Source organism: Cheilinus undulatus, linkage group 1, assembly GCF_018320785.1.
Source record: "Cheilinus undulatus linkage group 1, ASM1832078v1, whole genome shotgun sequence".
In the NCBI taxonomy this organism is placed as follows: domain Eukaryota; kingdom Metazoa; phylum Chordata; class Actinopteri; order Labriformes; family Labridae; genus Cheilinus; species Cheilinus undulatus.
Window position 1 is genome coordinate 25,210,708 of NC_054865.1, and position 23,678 is coordinate 25,234,385.

At 40.7% G+C, this 23,678-nt stretch overlaps 1 protein-coding gene across 6 annotated transcripts in view; it reads left to right on the top strand.

The window, feature by feature from the left end:
* Nucleotides 1-802: 802 nt before the first annotated feature.
* Nucleotides 803-23,678, top strand: part of LOC121514859 (MAM domain-containing glycosylphosphatidylinositol anchor protein 1) — a 412,064-nt gene continuing 389,188 nt past the window's right edge. For all 6 annotated transcript variants that reach the window (XR_005992331.1, XR_005992332.1, XR_005992333.1 and 3 more), the window contains exons 1-2: nt 803-1,363; nt 2,480-2,569. Coding sequence is in view for 3 of the 6 variants with exons in the window: in XM_041795251.1 (XP_041651185.1) it covers nt 2,503-2,569 (67 nt within the window). In the remaining 3 variants the exon portion in view is untranslated. The remainder of the gene's footprint in view (nt 1,364-2,479; nt 2,570-23,678) is intronic.

Below are 23,678 nucleotides of genomic sequence, written 5' to 3' on the forward strand. Positions count from 1 at the left end.
TTGCTTTACTCTGATCTGCAGCTCTTTGATATTTTAAGTGTCTGTCTCATTCAGTCCAGCTACACGCAGACAAAAACATCTCTACAGAGAGGCCAGTCATACAAGGGCCCTTTGCACACCAGGCTGATTTCAAACCTCATCACTGCAAACTCACAGACACATGCTCCACTACCCTGCATCCCAAGAGTGGCAATGACCCGAATATCGCCTCCTTGTGGCTACACTGGGAAGTTAATAAAACCCGCCGGCACAACTCTGATGCCTGTGAGTGAGGAGCAGAGAGGGATGGAGAGAGAGGCTATCTGTGGAGAGAGAGAAAGAGCGAGAGAGGGAGAGAGAGAGAGGGGATGGGGTTGTTCAATAGTCAGTCTATTTTCCCTGTCATAAATAATTGGTCCACGGGGAGGGGTAGGGGTGCTGAAGGCTCATCCATTAGGCCAAAAACTTTCGGAGCGCCTTTCAGTTCTAATTGGCACACACGAGTGGTGGCACCGCAGCTGGCCAACTCGACCAAAGAGACAAAATGCATAAACACTGCTGCTGGCCACCCTTTTTTCTCTCAAAGGCACCCTGTGACACCAAACAAGTTGATATTTCACGGTGAATTTAGGATAAAAAAAGAGAGGGGCAGGGATGCTCTTCTTCTGACAACCTGTTCGGTGTGGAGCAGTGAGGCTCGAGCGCGCCTATGTGTAAAGCCTCTGTCCTCCCTCCCCTCCTCTCTCTCCCTCTCTCTCTCTCTCTCTCTCTCTCTCTCTTCACAGACAGGGGCGGTCGTTCTCAGTCAGCGCACATATTCCACTTGGCCAGCATCACTTGGAGTCCGCAGACACAGCGCTGATTGAAGGAGCGGAGGGGAGCTCATTTTCAGAGCGCGTGATTGTGTTACAGGGGGCTTCACTCTAGACTGTCACCGGTCAGAGAGACAGAGAGAGAGAGAAAGTGAAAGCATCTCTACCACGCCTTTAAAAGTAGACAACAAAGACGAAGAAGCAGAGTATGTGGGATTCTTGTCAAACTGACCTTGCTTGAGTGTGAGGAAAAAGTATCTTCTTGTTTTGGGGAGGAGAGGACTCTCTCGTGGAGCCTAGCGGCGTTTCTCTGTGCGTAAAAATAAAAGTTTAACACAACAAGGGGGATCATTGGAGAGGAGTGGGAGATCGGTAAACTCTATTACACTCATCGGAATTGTTAAGCTCACACTGGACGCCCACTGGAGGAGACTATTTAACTTTTGAGCACATTTTTGTGTGTGGTGTGACACGGACACCGGGAGCGGAGCGATCCTCTTCGCTGAGCCGGGAGGAGTGCGCGCTGCGCCGGGTAGCAGACTGACCCACAGGACGGCAACCTCGGAGACAAGGTAGAGCTGCAAAGGGATTACATCTGCACCGAGCCTTCATTTTTAATTTCTTAACACAGCTATGTATATAGACTCACTTTTCGTCGTGTTTGAGGACATTTTAAACAAAAAAAATGTGCGTTTTGTACGCGTCTAAACGCAGAAGGGCTGGTCAGTTTTACTCCTCATCCCCATCAGAAATACAACAGACTCCAACAGTAGATTCGTTTTGTTAATCCTTTGATGAGCATCACGTCTTTTTTACGGCCGATCCACTTCACAACACGTCAGTTTGAACAAGTGTCATGCAGCGCGTCCCGACATTAATGCAGCGTGTTAACTCTCATGCTCCGTATAATGAAACTTTGATCACAGCGCGCTGTATAATACAAGCTGTCAATACAGCCGGCTCACTGTCATCATAGAAATGTGAGGGCCAGACGGTGGAGGAAATCCTCATGTTCAGAGTCACATCAGAGAGTCCATTAGCTCCTCACTCCTGCAGCTTTTCACCCTTTTTTGCACATCTTTTCCACACTTTTTAAAAGGTGCAGAGAAACAACCTTAATGCTGAGTAACATTCAGAATCCAAAAATGTATCTCCCTTTAGCTGCAGGAGAAACTGATATTTATCTTATTGATCTGAGGAGGTGTGTGGGTGGGGTCTAAGGAGCATGACCCCACTTGTTGGAGGTAATCCTCCATGAATTCTGCTTTGTAATCCTTTGATTTCTCCTGTCCTGGCTACACCTTTATAACCCCCCCTCCACCACCACCCCAACCCTATCACCACCTTTGAGTAAAGAGCGGGGTGAAGGAGTAGTCACGCTAAACAGCAACAAACCTGTCAATCTACAATTTTCCAACACTCACACACATCTGGGCTTGTAAACTTCCTCTAATCCACCAGCTCTGATTGAATTAAGTGTCCTATAAGTTGAGTGGAATGATGTAGGCTGGGGCCAAATTGCTCTGTAATATTATTTCCACAGCTTAAGAGGTCAAAGGGGACATTTCTGAGCATGAGAAAAACAATTGAATGGGCCTCTTCTACCATTTTTTTTGTATCATCACTCAGCTGTCGCTTCTTGTTTTCCACATACTGAAGCTGTGCCCTTCTCTGTGTGTGTTTCTTAGGTTATGACGGAGCTGAGCTGAACATGGAGCCTTTCTGGATTTTGTTATTCTCTAGTTTCTGTCCTCTCGCCTGGGGCCAAGGAGTTTACGGTAAGAGCATCCTATTTACAGATGTGTTCCCATTATTGTATGAACTATGCATTATTAGTGCAGCCTCGCTGAGCCCAGTTGCGGCAGGAGAAATGTTAATTTGTTCAATTATTAGCCCATAACCTTAATTAAGGGCTTCTCTGTGCCACATATTGTCTGCCATTCAGTGCGGCGAGTAAATGGGAGGCAATGTAATAACTGGCGTTTAAACTACTGCGAGAACAGCTTCAGGGAGATAGACAGCAAATTAACTTGAAAGGGAGATATTACTTCTTAGAAGTCACAGGAGGCAGCTGGGAAAACATCCAGCAGTGTGGTGGAGGGGAAACCCACCTACTGTAAATCCAATCTTAATTCCATTTTTCATCTGATATAAATCTTCATGGCCAACAGTCATTAGACCCACAGATTAGTTCTTCATTACACAAAGTATAATCAAACTCAATACTCTCCTTCAAGTTTTATGGTTATTGCTGAAGGGAGGTTATAGTTTGGCCAGTATTTAACTTAAACACACACATACAAGCACACACAACCTGGAAAGAGCTCTCAGGGAAGAGGCTCATCTTTATTCAGGTTAAACCGCACAGTCACACTGTGCTTTTGAGGATCAAGCGCAGATCTGTACCCTCTTAAGACTCGCCTCACTGTACTACAGTGGCTTGGTTTCTTCTGTGACAGGCGCCTGTTGGCCAGATATGCATCCTCTTCCTCCTGCTGTCCCTTCGGGCGAGGCAAACACACAAACTGATCCGTCAGTTCTGATACTTTGATTTTGATGTCTTAAGGCATGTGGCAGCCATTGAAAACAAGGTCTGTTTAGTCATAGTAGCATAGAGTGCTGTTGTCATAGGCAATCCCACAGACAGCCGTCACACTGTGACACGCCGACAATCTGTCATGGTCTGAAACATGAACACCAGTGTTGTGTCATACTGCAGGTGACATGCCACTATTAGCACTAATTACAACCAGCTTACAGGGACGTTCTCATTTTTTTCTTTGCTATTAAAAAATCCTTCAAAATTTTGTTAGGTTGTGGCATTTTTTAAGCATCATATTGATGCTTTGATAAACAAAATATGAGCTTTTATGGTGCTTTTGTGGACATCTGGTGTGTTGCTGAGACTGACAGCTGCAGACAGAGGAATATCAGGGTGGTGTGGCAGGACTGGGTAAGATCCTCACAGGTCAGTTACTGTGAGGCAATTAAAATGGTACAAAGAATCTGAGATCAGTTTTCACCAACAGTCTTTGATAAAGAAATGATTAAGTAGCTGTTTTGTATAGAACATAATAAGGACTTCTGCAGCTTAAAGATTACATTTATCTAGATTTTTCTAGTTACTCTCAATGCCAGCAATCATCATAAGTATGTGTCTGTTTTTCCAGCCTTCATGCATTGAGCCCTCTGATCTTGTTTCACCATCCTGCAGAAGGCTCCTATTTCCAGTCTGCCCTTGTGCATCCTTGTTCTCGTTTATTTTTCTGCCTAATAAGAGTATGAAACAGTTTTAAGCTCTCTACGGGGTGAAACACTGATTGTCATGAAGAATTTGTGCATTGGTGCCTCATGGGCTCTGTCACAAATATGCAGTGGGTTGAGCGAGAAAGGTACGCTTTCAGTGCCAGCAGTGGGAACTGCAGTGATATTTTGTTGTTTTCCCCACAGTGTTATAGGTTATTTTTCTTATGTGCAACAGCTGCCTTTCAGCCGCTGCTGAGGGAACTAAAGTCCCAAAGCTTTGAGGAAATCAGACTGGGCAGCATTTCGCAGGCCCCGAGATTCCCGGATGGCTTTTGCGGGGATGTTGATCGCCCGGGTGTACCTGTGTTACAACTGTTTCATGTAGGTAAATAAGCAGTAAAAAGAGTCATTCAATAAGAACAAATCGTTTCACAATTTCCACAATAGCAGTAAACTGCGCAAGTAGGGACAATTTGGAAGAGAGCCAACGAGTTTGGCTGGCTTGCCAGCCTGCTGCATATGCAGAAATGCAGAAAATGGCTTGCTTCTCTTTGGAATTGTTTAGCACTTGCTCTAGCAGACAGATGCGACTCAGTGTCCGTCGGGAGCCAAACAGTGTAAGCGTGCCTGATTGATGTCAGCGCTTTGGATGGCTGTGAGGTTCATTTACTGTAGCCTTCTCTGGGGTGTGTTTGGATGGGTGCGTTTTTTGTCAGCTAACGCCTGTGAGTCTGTGCGTGCAGGTGTGAGTTTATGTGCTGAATCCATGCACGGACAAGCAATGTGTGTATCTGCAAACCTCTTTCCCTTGCGCCTGCGAGTGTGTGTATGCGTGTGTGTTTTGAGTGGGATGTGTTTGTACAGCAGACACACTTTTCTTGCCATTGCAACAGTTTGCTGGCTCAGCAGGGACATGTGGATCAGTCACTGTTTCTCTTGCAGCAGTGTGGTATTGATTGAACTTCTGTGAATTCTGATAGGCTGTCAGAAAGCTTGTAACACCTGTCCATCAAATAGCAATTGGACGGACAAGTCAGCCAAGAAATGCAGCTCTGTTTTCAAAAGACAAAGCCTTTTTACCATTAAGATTAGATATGACTAATACTTAATCCTCTGCCTTCTTTTCAGAGACTTCTTCCCTATCTTTATTTCGTATATTTTAAAGCTTTGTCGAAAGCATCCCTGCATATGTATATATACAGTGATTTAAAGGTTTCATATAATCTGGATAAACTGTAATCCCAGGCATTACAAGCATGATGTGTCACTCAAAAAAAAAACCTCCTACGCTCAACATACTTGAGGATTAGTTGAAATTCAGAACATTTTTCAGACACTCTTGTAGGATATGACTCCTCATCTGAAGGCCACAGTCAGGACATCAGTGCTGACAGAGTGTACTAGAAAAACTGTCTCCCCATCAGTGGCGGTGCCGCATCACATCAAACTCTGCGAAGCTACAGAGTTCGCAGGGACACCAAATTATTGATTGCCCGACAAAGTCACACGAAACCATTAGCTGGTGCTGTAGATGGAATCCAGACTGCATTAGTCTGCAATGTGATGCTTCATTATGTGCTTGTTAACAGGAAATTTAATGAACCCAAATCAATGATTTTGCTCAACAGTGTTTTTGTTTCAGATTTGAGCTTACAGCAGCGGGAGAAGCAAGGCCTCGCCACTGGCCATAGAACAAAGCACTACAAGAGATGCAGAAAGTGAGAAAGTTTTATATGCCTACAATGCGCATAGATTTTAAATCACTTTGAAGATGTTGCCCAAGGAAGAATGAAATACTAGGAATGCGTTGCTAGTGTTTTATTTGCAGTATCTGAGTGTGTAGACAAGCATCCAACATTGGTGCTGCGTCTCAGTGTGGAGCTTGAGTCGCTGCGGTGCTTTAGCCCGCCATGGCACACGGATGGAGAGCTGGTGACCTAGAAAGAGATGTTTTCAGGTTTCACTGGCCTGCGTGGCCACTAGCTCCCCTGTGACTTTAACTCTCCCTCTCCCCTCATCAGCACTTTTTTGTTTGTGTCTATTTTATGCATCTTGCTGCAGCGTTTATTTTGGATGCGGAATATTGCCCTTTTCTAATCAGCATCCATAATTTATCATTGGCTCTTAGGCTATAGAGGAGGGGGACGGGAGACGGTGATAGGAAGAGACTGAAGCATTAGGTTAGGGGTTGATTATAATCTTTTACCTCCCACAGTGAAGCGCATACTAACCCCCTCCTACCCCTTATCACTTTGCTTTTTTTGTCCGCACACCCCATTTTCTTTACACATTGTGCAGCCCCCACATGAAAGAGATCAGTAATGTCAGCAATTGTTGAATGACCTTTCCCTCTGTATTACATGTAATTAAAGTCCTTGGAATTTAATTAAAGGTGCTCCAACTGCTTTTCCAGCCATCCAAATGAAACTAGATAGATAGATGGATGGATGGATAGGTAGATAGATAGAAATTTCAGACTGAAAAGAGGTGTAAAAATGAGGTCAATATTTGAACAGAGGATTTCAGTTATTTGGCTGTTCAGGAAGCTTGATTATGGTGTAGAGTGCCAGGCGATTAGCAGATCTATTCTCTGCTATGAACAGACAGGAGATAATGGGCTGGCAGGGTAGTAAAGCTGATGAATATTGGCAAGTGTCTTTATTGGTTGTACTGTATATCAGATTCTCCATTGTTCACCACGATTCAAAATGGAAAATTTAGACGTGAACCTTGTGATGAGGATGGTGGTATCTGCCCGCTCCCCCTCTTTGTCTGCTGTCACGCCTCCTTTTTTGTCTGTCTCGACTCATCTCTGCCAGTCTTTCCCATCCAGTCCCTTCTGCTGAAATTTTTGTGCACATGGTGTTTTAATTATCTCGCCTTGCTTCCATTTTTTCTTGCATTAACTAGGCCCATTGTGCAGCCATGTTGCCTTAATATTAGGGTCAAACCTTAACAAAATCACAGACACAGTACAGATCTCAAACCTTGTTTTGATGCTTACTCAGCTCATATATTGCTGCTTTAAACCTCTTCTCTCTTCTCCCTACTCTCTCTCTCTTCTCTTTTCTCTTTGGCTGACTGGATATTAGAGGCTGACAACATTTCTATTAACCCACAGGTCAGCAGCAGTGCCATAGGCCTTTGTCCAAACTCATATGTTGACTGTGGTTTACACTGGCATTACTACCTGGGGCGAAAGGATAAGAGCGTTAAGACAACGTCCTGGGAGGTCTGATATATCACCCTGCCTCCCACTAGTTACATTCTGAGCCAGGGGTGGGCGCATGGCAGCAGGTAGAGGTGGGCGGTCTGACACAGTGGGTCCACAAGTGAGGTGTTATACTAATATATCTCCTTGGAAGACAGAGTGTGGCAGGCTCTGCTGTGATTTATGTGTATTTAATGTATGTATGTTTACTGTGAAGTTCAGCTCGTCTGAGCAGACATTATACATAAGATGTTTTCATTTTTCTCACAGGAGCTTCAATACTGATACCAGAACTTGGATTACCTTTTTAAATTAGAAAGATGAAGGATTAGGTCCACTGTAAAACGCAACATCAGTTTTACTCAGAAACATCGAATTGAACTCAGTTTTTTGTAACCTCTTCTAAATACTTATTATAAACAAGTTACTTGCACTTCTTGGCCATAACAGCTAAAGGGCTCAATTTACTTTAGTTTATTTGGTTTAAATAAATTGAGTAAAAAGGGGAAAAAATGGAGTTGTGTTTACTTAAAAATCCAAAACAGCAATTTCAACTCTATTTTAATGAGCTCATAGAACTCATGTCAGTTTTAAGTGAACAGTACTCAGACAATGTAAGTATTTTTGTTAATACTCAAATTATTTGAATTATGACAAATCTGCAGTTTTCCCAGAATGCCTTTGGGAACTAAACCTTTATGCATTCTGTTTGCTGCTGTCTTGGCCAGAACACTTTTGAATACAAGATTTTTAATTTCAAAGAGGTTTTCTCCTGGTTAAAAAAAGGTTGCATAAAATAGATAAATAAAATGCACTAAAAATGCAAATTCAGCAAAGTTGCTGTCTCAGTTATATAGGGGGCGTTGTTAATGTTATAAGTGTCTATGAATGTTGGATAGCACACTGACATTAATGAAATATCAACTACTGGTTCAGTGGGTCACCAACAGCCATTGTTGCAAATGGTGGCACCAAAGGTGAAATGGTAACTTAAAAAAAGTTTACAGAGAGTAATATTTGACATTTTAGGGTAATCAGTGGACTATAATGTTTTGAGTGCTAAGAACTTATCGGTGTTTACAGCGCACTAAAAATATTAAGTATCACACACTCAAAGAAGATGGTTTAGCCTAAGTCCTGTAAACTTAAATTAACATTTGAATCTGAGGTTTGAGCAATTAAAAGAATTGATTTTAAACTAGTAGTGAATACTTAAAGAGTTCATGTAGAACAAGGACTGCCAGACGAAGGCAATGTGTTGCCAAATACAAATAGAGGGGGCGGGTCACTGAGTCATACCGAATCATACGTTCATGGCGTTCACCGTAGCTAGTGCGCAGTGAACTGAACATGGATATCCAGAATTATTTCCAAAAAAATACAAAAGTACCGAGGACAAGTGACGACGTGGATGGAGTGAGCAGGAAGCAGTGCCTTACAGCTTCACTTTTATCAGAAACATAAGCACCTAAGTCAACAGCCACACTGGAGTAAACATTCATGCTAGGATGGTTAGCTACAGCAGCTAGGGAGCACAAGTAGCAGCGCCAAGAAACGTGACTGACGACGTCAACAACAACAACAACAACAACACTGAAATTCAAGGTAACATTACAGCTGTGAGCAACAGCAACAGGCCATTGCAGCTTAGTGACCTTGGCACAGAAAAAGCCCCAAAGACCACTCATGCAGAGCTTTCCTCCATGCCTTTTCTCTGGGAAAAAAAAGCCAGTGCTGGCCTTTTGCTGTTCCTCGCAGCTGTAATGTTCGGTGGTGTTGTTGTTGTTGACGTCGTCACGTTTCTTCCATGGGGATGAGTTATGCTGCTTGGCGCTGCTCCTTGTGCTCCCTAGCTGCTGTAGCTACCTCTCCTAGCATGAATGTTTACTCCAGTGTTCAGTTTGACATCAGTGCTTATGTTTCTAATAAAAGTGAAGCTGTGTGGTGCTGCTCTCTGCACGCTGCAGCCCCCGTTGCTGTTCTTCTTGACATAAATGCTTGACTTTTGAGTTGAATAAATCAACACATAGCGCTACACTACTGTTTTTTGTTTTTTTAGGTTTTCGGATGAACTGCCCCTTTTTAGTGAGAGAAAAATGATTTCTCAGCACTGTAGAAGTGGCCACATTGCCACTGTTCAGCCTGAAGCAAATGAAATTTAGGTTGAAAAGGTGCCCCCCCCCAAAAAAAAATGTAATATCCCCCCTCTAATTTGTTTCTGCAGCCGGGTCTGAGTACTGCACACTAAAAATAAACATATTTTTAACTGAAAAGGGAATTGCAGTTGTCCAGTCTGGAGAAGATGAAAGCATGTATGGCTTTTCCAGATCTGACGGAGAGAGTATTGTTTTTATTTTGGAGATGATTTGTAAATGGTGGTAGCATGATTTAACAACTGTTTGGATATGAGGCTTGAATCAAAAGTTGTAATCAAAAAGTATACCTACGTTTCGGGCAGATGGTTTGTTATTTGAAAAAAAAAAAGTGGCCAAGGTCGTACTGAAGGACAGGGATGTTGTGGATTGAATATAATTTCAGATTTTGAATAGCTGCAGACAGTTTTGAATCATCCAACAGTTTACATCCCTTGAACAGTCTTTGACAGCAGCTAGGTTTCTGGGTTCCTCTGGTCTCAGGGGAAGTTATATCTGTGTGTCAGTGTGAAACAAATCCATCTGGCATGTCAGGTTAGTATATTGTTACATCCCTGATAAAGACTGAAGATGAGAGATTTAGGCCCCCTTGTCCATCGTCTCACAGTTAAACAAATTTATTTCCTAAACTGGTAAACTGTCCATCCAAAAAAGTAAAATATGATAAAGTGCGATTAACTACTGACACTTTTGTCCCCAGCAAGTTCATACTGAGATATAATTGATTCACTATCCTCTGCATTGACTGATGATGAGTAAATACTGACAGATTGAATTTAACATAAATGAAATCTGTTCTCTGAAAATATTTCAGATTTTCCAAGAAGAAATCAAGGACTGAGGATTAAAATGTAGAGAGTGGCTGCAGGCTCCTGCAGCATGTCTCTATACCAGCGAGCTGAGAGAATGATTATGATTTTATTTTTTAAATAATTCACTCTCTGGGATGATGATGTTCTTGTTCATACAGATCACATCCACGCTTCCAAACGGCACACGCGAGAGCCCACACAAATTATACATGCACCTGCAGACCTGCAAGTATGCTAACATCTCTCACTGCATTTACCTTTAGCTGAACTCAAAGATCATTACCTCACTCTCACCCACTCCACTCTCTTTTGTAGCGGGAAGTTAGTCAGTGTCACACACAAACGCGGTGAAAACAAACGGGCCTACGCACACGCACGCTTCCATGTTTGGATGAGATGGTCCAGAGCGGGATGACGTGGTTGCCCTGTGAGTAGGAAAAACTGTCAGAGAGGTTTCACTTTTCCCCTCTGTTCTCCTGTCACTCTGTCAGACATTATCAAGCACCTCTCATTGGCTCTGCTTCAGGAGGGAAAATACACTTGCTTTTGGGAGAACAAAACAAGTTAATATTTTAATACTCTGTGGTATAGAGGCTGGATGAGAAAGCCGTTGGAGCGTAGGTGTGTTTTGTCATGTCTGTTTGTATTTTTTTTGGCGAGCACAGGCCCTGATCCCGGCACCTCCAGAGTGAAAGAACAAGGGTTACAGTGTGTGTGTGGCTGAAAGTTTGCATGCGTGGACACGAGAGGGAGGGAACATTTGGCGTCTAACTTATTCATGAAGGCGACAGGACGGTCGCGAACAGTGGTGAGAACACAGCTTACATCAGAGCCGTCTGCCTCCTCCTGCACTTCTCTCACACTGTCACTCCCTTTCTTCTTCACTGCCTCCTCTGTCACCTCCCTGTCCTTTGTCTTCTGCTCCTATTTCTTTCTTTAGCCCCGCTCTTTTAAAGAAACTTTTTCTGGAATGGTTAGCCTAGTTCAATTTTGAAAATCAAACACTGCCACTGTGTCTTTTATGTGACTACCGCTGGGGGGGTTTCACACCAGGAACTTTTGAAATCTTACAGACAGCAACTTTAAAAATCTGCTCATCACATGTTTTAAGACCCATGAAAATGCCTTTTCTTCTTTTAGCCAGAATTCATGCCTTTGCTTTAATATAAAAGTTCACCACTCTTAAAAAACTCCTTAAGTTGCATTTTCTCTTCTCCACCTTTTAATGAATCCAGAATCCACCTGTGTTTATGTGGACTGGAGGATTCTCAATTTCTGTGTTACACTTGTAATTACTGACTGGCTTCCAAAGTAGCTGTTCGGTAACAGTGTTGCATGGCTGTTCAATTCTTGATCATGATTTGCCAATTGGGAAAAGCAGCAGTCTGCTTTCCCCAACAGCCACTGTTATTAAGAAGAGCTAACAATTTCTGTGAAGAGCAGGTGGTTGCTAGGGATGTGGCTTTAAATATAGACTGTGAAAGGACCAAAAGAGGCTGAAACAGTTACTTTGGTGCCAGTTTGTGTACTGTAGAAAAAGAGAAATATTAAAACAGCTAAGAGAAGAGGGTAAGAGACAGAGAAATCTTCTAAACGAAACATGATTCATTGAGTAAACAGGCAATGTAATATGCAATGCAGGGATTTTTAATGATTGGTGTGAGGGTAAAAAGTGAACAGAGTAGGGTGCCGAGCTTCTTCATACAGCCTATTTTCCTTGCCCTACTTTACCATCAGAGGAAAACGTCAGTCTGTAATGTAACAACCAGAGGTGGAAATCAGCTAATTACATTCACTCAAAAATTCTTTTACTAATTGAAGACATTGTGAAATCAGTACTTTTACCTCTACTTGAGTAAGTTTTAACCAGTTTAACTGTACATTTACATGAGTGTAATAATCTTGTACTTTTTCCACCTCTGTTGACTACACAGTAGCACAACATGGAAGAATTATTCCACATCACATCCATACTCAGTTCAAACTGGAGTGTTGGTATCTTAGGGTTAAACATTTTAGAGTTGATTTTAATTCCTCAAGTGTAATTTTAACTCCCATCTGACTGAAATGGTTTTCAGTGTTGGAGTTATTTGACAGTGCTGACTCTATAAAGAGTCTGTTGATCCAAGCTCCGCCCACTATGATTTCAAATATTTGGGAATGTGTAGGCTGAGTTCTCATGCCCGTGGGCAAAGTGTTTAGTTGTGTTTGGGTGTTGCCTGATGTTCAGGCATCCCTGCTGGGGTTCTCCTGTTGGTAGGAGTCAGGATTCACATCGTTGATATCAGGTCAGGGTGTCAAACCATACCTCAAGGCAAGAAACATTCTAACATGTTAGTTTTGTTGAGTCATGGGACGTGTTATTAATGATGTCACTCTTCAGGACCATTTGTCATTCCTGACCCTAATAATCAGGCTCGATGTTTGATGATGAGCTGTGATGTTGCAGTGAGGCCAAAATCTAGCTAAAATTGTGTAGTCTGAGCCACCCTTTAATTAGCAGACTTAACGAATGGACAGATGGTTATATTATGATGTGTTCAAGGTCAGCTTACTAAAAGTGCTTGGAAAATATGCATGTATGGTACTGTGCAGAAGTTTTAGGCATGTTCGGTTCTTCACAGGTCCTTTTTTTTCTACAACCCCGGGCTGAAGAGAGGAGGGAGGGTGGCCAGAGTCAGTGTTGACACATTTGACATGTATGTGTGTCGCTCAGCAGCCAAGGTCGAGCTTAACAACATTTCTTTTGTCTGGGCCTTTGCACCCGTGGTAATACGCTCAGCAACCACCAACAGTTTTCAGGTGCTTAGAACATACACATGACAACCAGGGGGTTGTAGCAACCCTCCTACCTGCCCTAACAGTACCCTAGGCTATGTTTAAGTGCCACATCTACCCATAACTCCGCCCTAAAGCTGTGTTTTTTGTTTTGTTTTCATCAGATTATTTTCCCAATGCCCTTGGTAATGTACAAAGACATCCAGAGCATGACGTGGGTTGTGTCAGTCCTCCTTCCCGCCCGATGGAGCCCTCAGGTGGGCGTACTCGCCATTATACGTTTTACTTCAGCCTCAAACTTCGGCCCAAACATGCCTAAAACTCTTGTACAGTACTGTTTGTCATGATGTGTCTAAATACTACATGAAGAAACGGAAACTTCTGAAACTTGAATCTTTACAGTTGAGTTGTGAGGACATGAAAGGCACATTTTTATTATATAAATTAGATATGAAAGATGAAATCATGTCTTATTTAACTTTTTAACTCAAACTTAAGTCAGTTTATGCCACGTCTGTTAAAAATGTACTGCCATTCTGTTTTTCCACCAAACAACAGCAAAGGACTGATGGTGGGTCAATAATGACTTGGATCAATTAGGAGTATGGATAAGGGTATCAATATCAATATTAATACAAATTAACCGTCTCTTTCCCTGAAATAAGTGATTCCATTCAACCAATCCTTTAAACATCTTAAAGGACTCAAATTAGATTTTTAAAACTTAAGGCCAGAAAATGGCTTAAGCCTGTTTTTTAATTTATTCTATGGATTAGGTTGTTCAAGTGATGACACATTGCATTATGGGAGCACTGTGTTACAAAAGCATTCAAAACCTGCCAAAGGAAGAAACAAAGAAAAGCAAGATCAAGATAAAATAAAATATAAAGAGGATAGTTGGTGAACAAGGACAAGCAAAAAAGCTTTTAAACTTGAGAATGCAATCAAAGCAGTTCAGTCCCACACAAAAGGAGGGAACTACCTATCTACAGGGTACAAAAATGGTCTTACAGTTTTTCTCAGTCGCTTTGGTACATTTTTCAGATCAGAACTGAAATTCTCAAAAGTACTTGTTCAGTCTTCACATCATTATGTCACTTGTGCACATCAAAAAAGCAGTTTCTCATTTGAACCAGTTGCAAATGCTTTGGTATATCCATACAAATGATTATGTATAATTCTCTGCGGTTTCCTACATTATCAGTTGCTTATGTCATATTGATCAAAGTGTATTATAATGGGTCTCTGTTGAATAGTCTCACCCCCCACAACATTTAGGCATTAGTTCATCGCATAAGTCTTTACATGCAAAATGGTTGAACATCTTGTCATAACATGTCAAGAATATTTCTATACATTTCCATTAGACTTTTTTTTCCTAAATCTGTCCTGAATTGGTAAATTGCTCCCAGGTGAATCTTGACTTTCTCTAATGACAGGAAATGTGTGAAGCATTAGACCAACCAATGATCAAGGAATTTGATTGAGGAGAATTTGATGATTGAGGAATTTTCTCGGCATGGAGATGGAAAGTATATGATCACCAGCCACATGCACAGATGACCCTTCTGGCTGCCATGGATGCAGCGTGTGATGATGTCACAGCAGATACCTGCAGAGGCTGGATAAGACACTCTAAAAGATTCTTTCCACGCTGCATCACGAGAGAAGAAATTCATTGTGATGTGGATGAGAATTTGTGGCCCAACAGACAGGAACGTCAGGAGGTGTAGGAAGACTGCACTGTAATTCCTACAGCACTGCATGTACTGTTTTTCCTAAGGAGACTGTCCTATGTTCACATTTCTGCTTTTGTTTTTTTTGTTTTTTTTCTTTGTGCTATGCAGTGCTGTCTTTTCTTTTCTGTATTGCAATGACATCGTCAACAAATTACAGTACAAACAGTAAAAGCAGAAATGTGAATCTTGTCCAGTCTCTTGCAATCAATTTCCCACATACACTAAGGTGTAACTTACATTTTACAATAATTGTCATCAAAACTTTAGCCATAGTTTACATCAGAACATCCCTCCAGAGTACACGGTTATGTTGACAGCATGACTAAGCAATTTGACTGTCTTATCTGTACACAATGACACAAGGACTGACACAGATATTTACTTTTGAGAGATGAACTAAGGATTTTGAGCAAGAGACTGGCTTCTGCAGGTAATCCATAGTGTTTTGTTATTTGTACGAATTTTTTGAGAAATGCACTTACTGTTTTGCAAATGTCGAGGATGATTCGAGAAATGTACCAAAGCGACTGAGAAAAACTGTAATTTGTCTTTGACTGGGTCTTAAAAAGGTTTTTAATTTGATCAAGTGTGCAGCAACCCTTGTCAGGGTCCTGTTCACCCTGTCAGAGTTTTTCTGCTATCTCAGCCTGCTCGCATTACCTATTACAACTCATCAGGCATTTGGACTTAGATAAAGACACTTTAGCATGTGTATTCTATCTTAGTTTAAGACAAGTAATGTGGAAAAAAAATCCCTTGACTGTGAAACTCATTTTGCACAGTGGAGCTTAAAATTCAGGTAGACTAACAATAGAAGAAGTTATTAAGAGAAGGGATATTTTGGAAAGTTTTTTTTTTTTTTCAGTTTTTCAATCATCCAGCCAGTAATTGTTCAGAGTAGTGTAGATCTGTAAATCTGTTTTAATAAGAGTTGGTCAATAAAATGGTTAAATGGGTGCTATAACGGTTTTGTGACTTTTTTTTTTTTTGGTTATCTTTAGTATCATTTGACAATGCTGATCTGTTGGCTAAGGCATACTGTGCAAGTCTTTACAGTAGGTATAAATCTCCTCAGGGAGCTTTAAAATATTTGTAATATTCTTGGCTCACACTGAGCAAATGGTGGGGTTTCACAGCGTGCAGAGTGCAGTACATATGCACAGCCCTCCTCTCTGCCTGTCACACCTCCAGCACAGCCTGATATTGATCTGTCACTTCATGAAACCTGCACATATGGCTACAGACTGCCGGGAAAAACCTGATCATAGACGCCACGCTCCGACTCAAAGAGGAGCAGGATGCTTTCAGCTCAAACTGCACTTTTTGAGGCTGCTCCTCCCACATGTGTTCTGCCTTTCCCTATAGTGCGCACCAAAACCCCCAAACAACAACAGAAACAACTGCAGCAGCAGGGGTTGATTGTGTCCGACTAAACTTTCTGACAGCGAGAAGGGATCAGCACTGGAAATCTATCTGCTGCTCCTACACACATCTTGCCTCAATAATTCAGCAATGCGTGCTGCTTAGAGATCTCACCCTCTGCCTCTTGACTTCTCGTTCACGCTCTCTCTCTCTGATACTCAGCCGCCCTCTCCCAGCTTCTCTCCTGCTCACGATGGTTTCGGTGAAATTTTCTGGCAGTTCGAATGTTTGAAATTTTAGCTGGCTCGCTCTCACACTTGCCCGTTTTTTTCCCTATGCATCTCAGCTGGCTCAGAGGAGATGGGGTATAATCTGTGGAATATTTTAAAAAGTCCCCATGTAGCAGTTTACCTGTCATCAGCCACATATCCTGATTTCTCTCCTCCTCTTCCTCCTCCTCCTTTCTATCCTTGCCCATCTGCTAAACTTGTACCTGTCAAGACAGAGGATCCTGTCATCTTTCTCTCTTACTCTTTTTCCTCCACAGCCTACTCTAGAGCTACCCTTAACATATCAAAAGGGACAAAATATCCCAATTCTCTGCTTTACATCCTCATTTCATCCTACTTGTCCCCCTTCATCCAAACCCTTTCAACCTTTTTAACTCTCCCCTTTACTTTTCTTCCTCGCTTCTCCCTCCTCCACTCTCCTTGCCATCCTTCCTTTTCTTTCTACCCAGCATCTCTCCTCCAAAGCCCTGTCATCTTCTTGCTATCATCCCCCCGTTTCAGTGGCAAGAATCCACCCACCTCTCCACTTACTGCATATATAGGACATAGCGCACACTGTCATTGAGAGCTGCAGACAAGCTTTGGGGAGCCGGGTGGAGGGCTGACGCCGGGGAGTGAGGAGACAGCCCGGGCTAGCAGCAGACTAAGGAAATGAGGCCAGAGGGAAAGGTGCATCTTGACCAAAGGTGGCTTGATTTTGGGAGATGGTGGCGGAAACAAGAGTCTGAAATTCAAAAGATTAATTTTAACATTTGTTTAACTAGAAGAAAAGAAGGGCACTTTTTATATTGGTCTGTGTCAGAGTCCACATTGGTTCATTTGAAATAACATTATGTAATACTGTTGGGTATGTAACCTGGATATACAAAGCTCTCATATAAAGGAATCTTACATTTTCTGATATGTTTCTTATTAAGTTTGTTTCTTTAGTATCTCAACTCAAATTTAACTCTTTTTCTGTATCTCAAAGCTTATTTTTATGTCTTTGGGAGTAATATTGCAGGGATATAAAAGTCATACAAAGACACCTTTTCTCCATGGGGTAAAAACCCTGATCCTGAACCTAAAGCCTCACTGTAAACGATGCTGTGGGAAAGCAGGTGTTATGTTTTTAAAAGTGACTGTGTTAACTCATGACTTTTTAGCTGAAATATCCCCTTGGTTGTAGTAGTTGCGACATTTGCAAAACACTTAACAATTTCTGTTGTGTCTAAGACGTGCTTCGGCGATATGAATATAGGTAATAAAAAAAAAAAAATACACAAATAACGTGGTTCTGTAAGTTTTTGGTATCTGTTATTATCCCAGACACATATGGCTTATAGTCACTAGTTAACGTGGCCACTTGTTAAACCATTACACCAGTCTTTGGCATAAAATAGATGTTAAATCTGGTTGTTTTTTATTGTTCATAATGGTCAGCAGTTGTTGGCTGACATTGATTCTGGGTGAGTGTGTCTGTATGATGTGAATATAATTATGTATGGAATTTTTCTGTAATTATTAATGGAATTTTGGGGGAATTGATTGGTAAATTTTGTGAATTTGTTTAGAAATTTCAGGGAATTTGAATGATTTTCTTCTGGAAGTTTCATGGAATTTTTGGTAAAGATTGTATGTAAATATGAATGCTTTTTCATGAAGGCTTACTGAAACATTTGGGGACTATTCAAGGATATTTGTAAAGGGATTTTTGAATTTTCACAGAAATTTTATGGATTATAGGTTTTTTTTTTTAAGTTTTGGAAATCTCTCATTATTTTAAAAATAATTTTCCAGGATCTAAAGAACTTTCAGTGGAAACAAAATGGACATTTCTTACTATCTGAGTGACCCCCTTCCAAACGGCTGTCACACAAAATTTATAACTACTAAAATATTTAAAATCTATTTGCTGTGTTGTACAGTAAGATAAGCCTGTCGTCCTCATATGCAGGCATAATTTTTTGGTGAGAACTACTTCCTGTTCAAAGACAGGGCTTAGGTTTTTAGCCTCATCAGCTCCTACTGATCCCAAGTGAGTGGAAGAAACAAAAATGCATTCAAAACAAAAGCTCAGGTGTCAGGAGGTTATGAAGCATTCCCAAAGTAGGCTACATTCCCTCAGTTTAGCACAGTAAGCAGGTACGTCAAGTCAGGCTTAATCTTACCTGGGATTACAGAATCCACAGTGGGTCTTACAACGTTTCTTTTGGGAAATGGGAATGCTGCTAATGCTAACAGGCACTCACCTCCTGCAGCATCTGTGTATAAAGGCACAACGAGACTGGGAACTGGGACTTTTGAATTGATTCTGATTCGTAGATATTAATATGTCTGATTCTGATGTAAATCAATTTTTCTCGGGCACTCTACTCTTTGCAGGAACATAGAATTATTTTAGGTGTACCCGTCAGAAAAATACGGTGGTCCTGACAGCGGTGACCTCAATGCTAGGCACAACCATGGGCTCTGATCTGCTAAAACTTGGAGTGCAGATTTATTGTCATCTTGAATCTTCTGAACTTGGATCTATTTATTTAATACTTGCTTTAAAAGAAAAAGTTTGACAGTGTTTTAGGAGTGCATTGCCAAATACCAACCCTAAATTTAAACAGAGTTGGTATTTTATGGTGTATGCAGTTTGGGACCCACCTAAAAACAAACACATGTTTTTTCTTTACACTATAATTAAACATTGATTTTAATTTGATTGATTTTGGCTACTCCAGAGTCAATACTTGGGCCTTTGGTGTCTCCTTGTGCTGGAAATCCCTCTCTCCTGGTAAAATCCATGGCATTATGTTCCAGACAGACTGCTATGAAGAAGAGCTGCGCCAGGCTTTTTGAATCAGCATCTTGTGAGTTGGAAAAAAATTGAATTTTTAAAGATTTTTACTCTAGGAAGTGTGTGAAACTTGTTCAGCAAGGACAGAAAACCAAGCAAATGAGAGCCACTGTATCCAGGTATATCTATAAGCACGTTGTTTCGAACACACTCACTTTGACGCCTGTATCTCAGAGAAGACACATTTCACCCCATGGAAAACAATTTCTTTGGATATCTTTTATTTGAGGAAGTGGTGCTCTTCAGCAAATTGATGTATTGGGTAGATTTCACACTTTTATCTAGAGACACTCCGCATGTTCTGACACATCAGCCAACCTCAGGAGTGCACAGCAATAAAGCAGATAGAAGCAACAAGAAGGTCCTCTGAGCAGCAGGGATGGAGTGAAAATATAGATATTTGATAAATTAATGTGATATAGAAGGAAGGTAAATCTTATCAGCCCATGAAGTGCAGTATCTTGTGTTATTGTGAGCAACAACACATTTTCATATCCATGCTAACCTGCTGCACTCTAATTGAATTGTGACATTCAATAAAAGGACTTGGGTCTGGCTTAACAAAGAGGAGAAACAGCACATATGATAGAGTGAAAGCTCATATTAAAAAAGAGAGAGACACAGTGAGAGTGACATTGGAAAGGGCAGGGCCAGATACAGAGCAGCTAAAAGAAGAAAGACTTCCCTGGAGACAGAGAGCGAGACCGACAAGAGGCCCGGAAAATGAGAAAGACAGAAAAGGAATGACTCAGTGGAAGAGAGCAAGAGAAAGTAAAACAAGGAAATGACCCTAACTTCTTCCTTTTTTTTTTTTTTTTTTTTTTTTTTGCTAGGGCTCAAACCATGTTGGAAAGTTTGCTATAGGGTATTTGAACATTTGGTTTCCTTTATGAATCACTCTGTTCAGGTACAAGAGAACATCTATCAAAATCACACTGACTCACACTGAGCTTGTTGCAATCTTTGAAGTTTTGGCAGTGACAAAACTCTGTGTAATCTATTTCAAAGGTCTCCTTCATTCTCACCTACAGATATTCCCTTAAGTATAACATGAAAATGAGAAAAGGAGCAAATATTCATATATGAGATGCCTAAAACAGCAAATTCAAGGCAATTAATGTTTTAAAGACATCTGAAACCCTGCTATATAATGTGATTAATTGTAGAAATCATTGGTCTGCTGGTCTTCACTGACCTGCTGGGAGGTTGATTCAGGGCTGTGTTTCAGAGGGTGAGGATTCGTCATCCCAGAAGTGGCTAAAAAATAATTTGCACATAACTAAAATCATGATAACACAGATAATTTAAACAGAAAACACGCGTATTCTTCACCCAGAGAAGTTCATGTAAATGTCTAATTCAGGTTCTAACCATCAGTCTAAATTTTAGCTGACTTATGACATCAGTGGATCAGTTTTTGGTGAGGGTCCTGAAGGGGGCTGGGTCTTAGATAGATGCAGGGAGTCCTCAAGATAAAAGGCTGCTAGTCATTGGTCTAACTGTTTTAGCTGTTATTCTCAATACAGAGATTTGTGTTTTTATCATTCTTAGCTTTATTAAATAACAGTAGTCATGACACAATAGAAAAAAAAAAGAGAAATCAAAGTTTGTATTTTTTAAAATTATGTTTTTAAAAGCTCCTTATAAACTAGGGATGCAATACACTTCCTATATAAAAAAATGTAGTCACCCCCTGTGATGTTATTTATTTTGTTATTATGGATTGATTTTATAAATTGATTATGGTCAATATCATTTGGCTTTTTTGACAAAAAAAACAACAACAAAAAACAAACAAACAAACAAACAAAAAAACAAAACAAAACAATGGAACTTCTTTAATGTCCAAGTGAAAACAGAATCATAAAATGTCAGCTGAATAAAAATATACAATGGAAAATAAGTGATTGCATTGAAATTCACCCCTTCCAGTATTTAGTATGCCCTGTCTGCTGGGTTGTTAAGATGCTGGGGTTGTAATGCTGGCTGCTTTCATGGCTTCTTCTATTGATGGGATTTGGTCTTTCTTGTTGTGTTCTTATGCTTGGGTTGTGTTACGATGCTTTCTCTTTTTGTCATTCTGCTTGTTGACAAAGCACTTTGTAAACCTCCATTTTTAAGGTGCTATATAAATTAAGTTATTATGATCATTACTATTAGTAGACGAACTTTTGGCTGCAAGTCTGTGTGGATAGGTCTTTATCAGGCTTATACATCTGGACACTCCATTTTTCTTTGCAAAACTGCTCAAGCTCTGTCAGGTTGTGCAGGGATCTGGCATCAACATCCCTTTCCAAGTCCAGCCACGAATTCTCGATTGGACTGAGGTCTGTCTTTAAATCATTTCAGTGTCGCTTTTGTTATATCCTTCAGGTCATTGTCTTGCTGGAAAATAAATCTTCTCCCAAGCCATAGTTCTCTTGCAGACTTAGTAAGATTGTCCCCCAGGTTTTTCCTATATTTTGCTGTTTTCATTTTACCCTCATGACTAAATGTTCATCACCTCCCCTCATGTCAACTGAGCACTGCATAATTGGCAGTTTGCTGTACTTTTATGATCCTCATTTATGCAAAAATACATACAAAAATACATCCAAACTGAAGACATGGCTCTCACACTGCCTTCTAGTTCACTAGTGAATGGTTAACAGCATGCTGTGAAATTATATCTCCATTATAGCGCTGGCAGTGTTTTATAAGTAGGAGTTTGAGTGCTTATGTTTGTATTGGCATAGATACCCTAGCTGACCAGAGAAGGAAACATGATAACCACAGCCATGAAATGATAGTAAACCTGAAGTAGAAAGTGCAATGACGTCAGAAAAGTGGGACCAACTTCTTGACACATAAGTGTTTATTTGTCTTACTGGTTTTGGGTTTCTCACATTTTAAAAAGAGTTCAATATCTTTTTTTGTGTGAGCCCGGATTTCTTTAGTATTTGATGTATTCACAGGCATCAGATGATAAATGATTCACTGATAGGTGTATAAATGCTTACTGCTTCTTCCACTTTGATCAGACTATCCTTATCTTCCCTCCTCTGCATGGGAAGTCTTTTTCAATGTGTTTTCTGATAGCACCACATTTCTCTTCTCACTTTCATTACTGTCTCACCTTAAAGGACGTACACAAGAGACCATAGAGATCTGGCTTTTTTCCTCTCAAAAACTATTTCCCTCTTTTTTTAATCTTTTTGTTTTTCAGCATCATGATTACTCACAACAGGCTTTCTCATCTGCTGTATTTTTCCTTTATACTTTCATCCTGTCTCTCTATTCGTAGTCTTAATCCATTTCGACTTCATTCTTCATTCCTCCTTGTTTTAATCTTTCTTCCTCGCCCTCTCTATTCTCGCCTGCAGCACCCTGCAATGCAAACACAACCTGTTCTGAGGCAAAGTGAATTATTGAAGCCACCGCTGCCATTCCCTCTCTGTGCAGAAGTGGGCCGCAGAGGAAGGAAGGAAGGAGGGAAGGGAGAGGAATGAGGGTGGATGAAAGAAAGTTTTTTAAGGGCAAGGATCAGAGGAGTTTAGGGTGCAGATAATCAGAAATACAGAGTTGTATTAATATATGTGTGCTGGATTGGAAATGTGATGTTGCTCTTGTGACAGTGCAGTGAGGCATGTAACTTTGCATCTGTGTATTTCATTCACATGGATGTATTTTTCATCTAAAACACCAGTGCATTATGCTAAGGCTGTTCATCATGTATTCCAAAAGTTTTCTGGTAACTTGACTTGAGAGCTCATGAAGTAGTTGTCTTACACATTTTACAGTTTCAGTTTGGCTTATTCTGACGGTGTTGCTGCCAATTTTTTTTTCTCAGTCTCTTGCTCTCTTTCTTAGGCAGGCTCTTTATTTTGCACTCTTAATTTACTACCAATATGGTACTATTTCCACAGTGTATTTAACAAACAAAAGTTCTTGTTTAGAGTCTTGCTAACTGAATTGGACACAAATTTTAACTTCTGGCACCAGGAAAACTAGATAAAGTTAATGGAAAATCTTTCTCCTTTATCCTATTTAGAATGCAGACTTGTTCATTAAAATCCCAGCTGTCTGTATTGTTTCAGAAGTGAAGAAGACAAATGAAGTAAATGAGAAAAACAAGTTATCCTTACATATACGCTTGAATTAATGTGTTTTCCCTTTGCATTTAATGTAGAGTTTTAGTAACGGTTACAGGTAAATTGATCTCACTGATAGAAAATCATCTTAACACTTTTAATAATCACTCAACAGAAATATAATTTAAATAAATGCGTAGGCACACCTCTGTTGTCACTAGGTTTCCTTCTGTTCTTGTGTCACTGCTAGGGCTGTAACAATCCATTGACCTGGATCAATGCATTGATTGGCTGGAATTAAGCAGACCAATTTTTCCAACTGGTATAAAAAGAGAAAATATTATTGATCCTTATGTAGACTGCATATATTATTTTGTTCCTCTTGTGTAAAAAAACTGT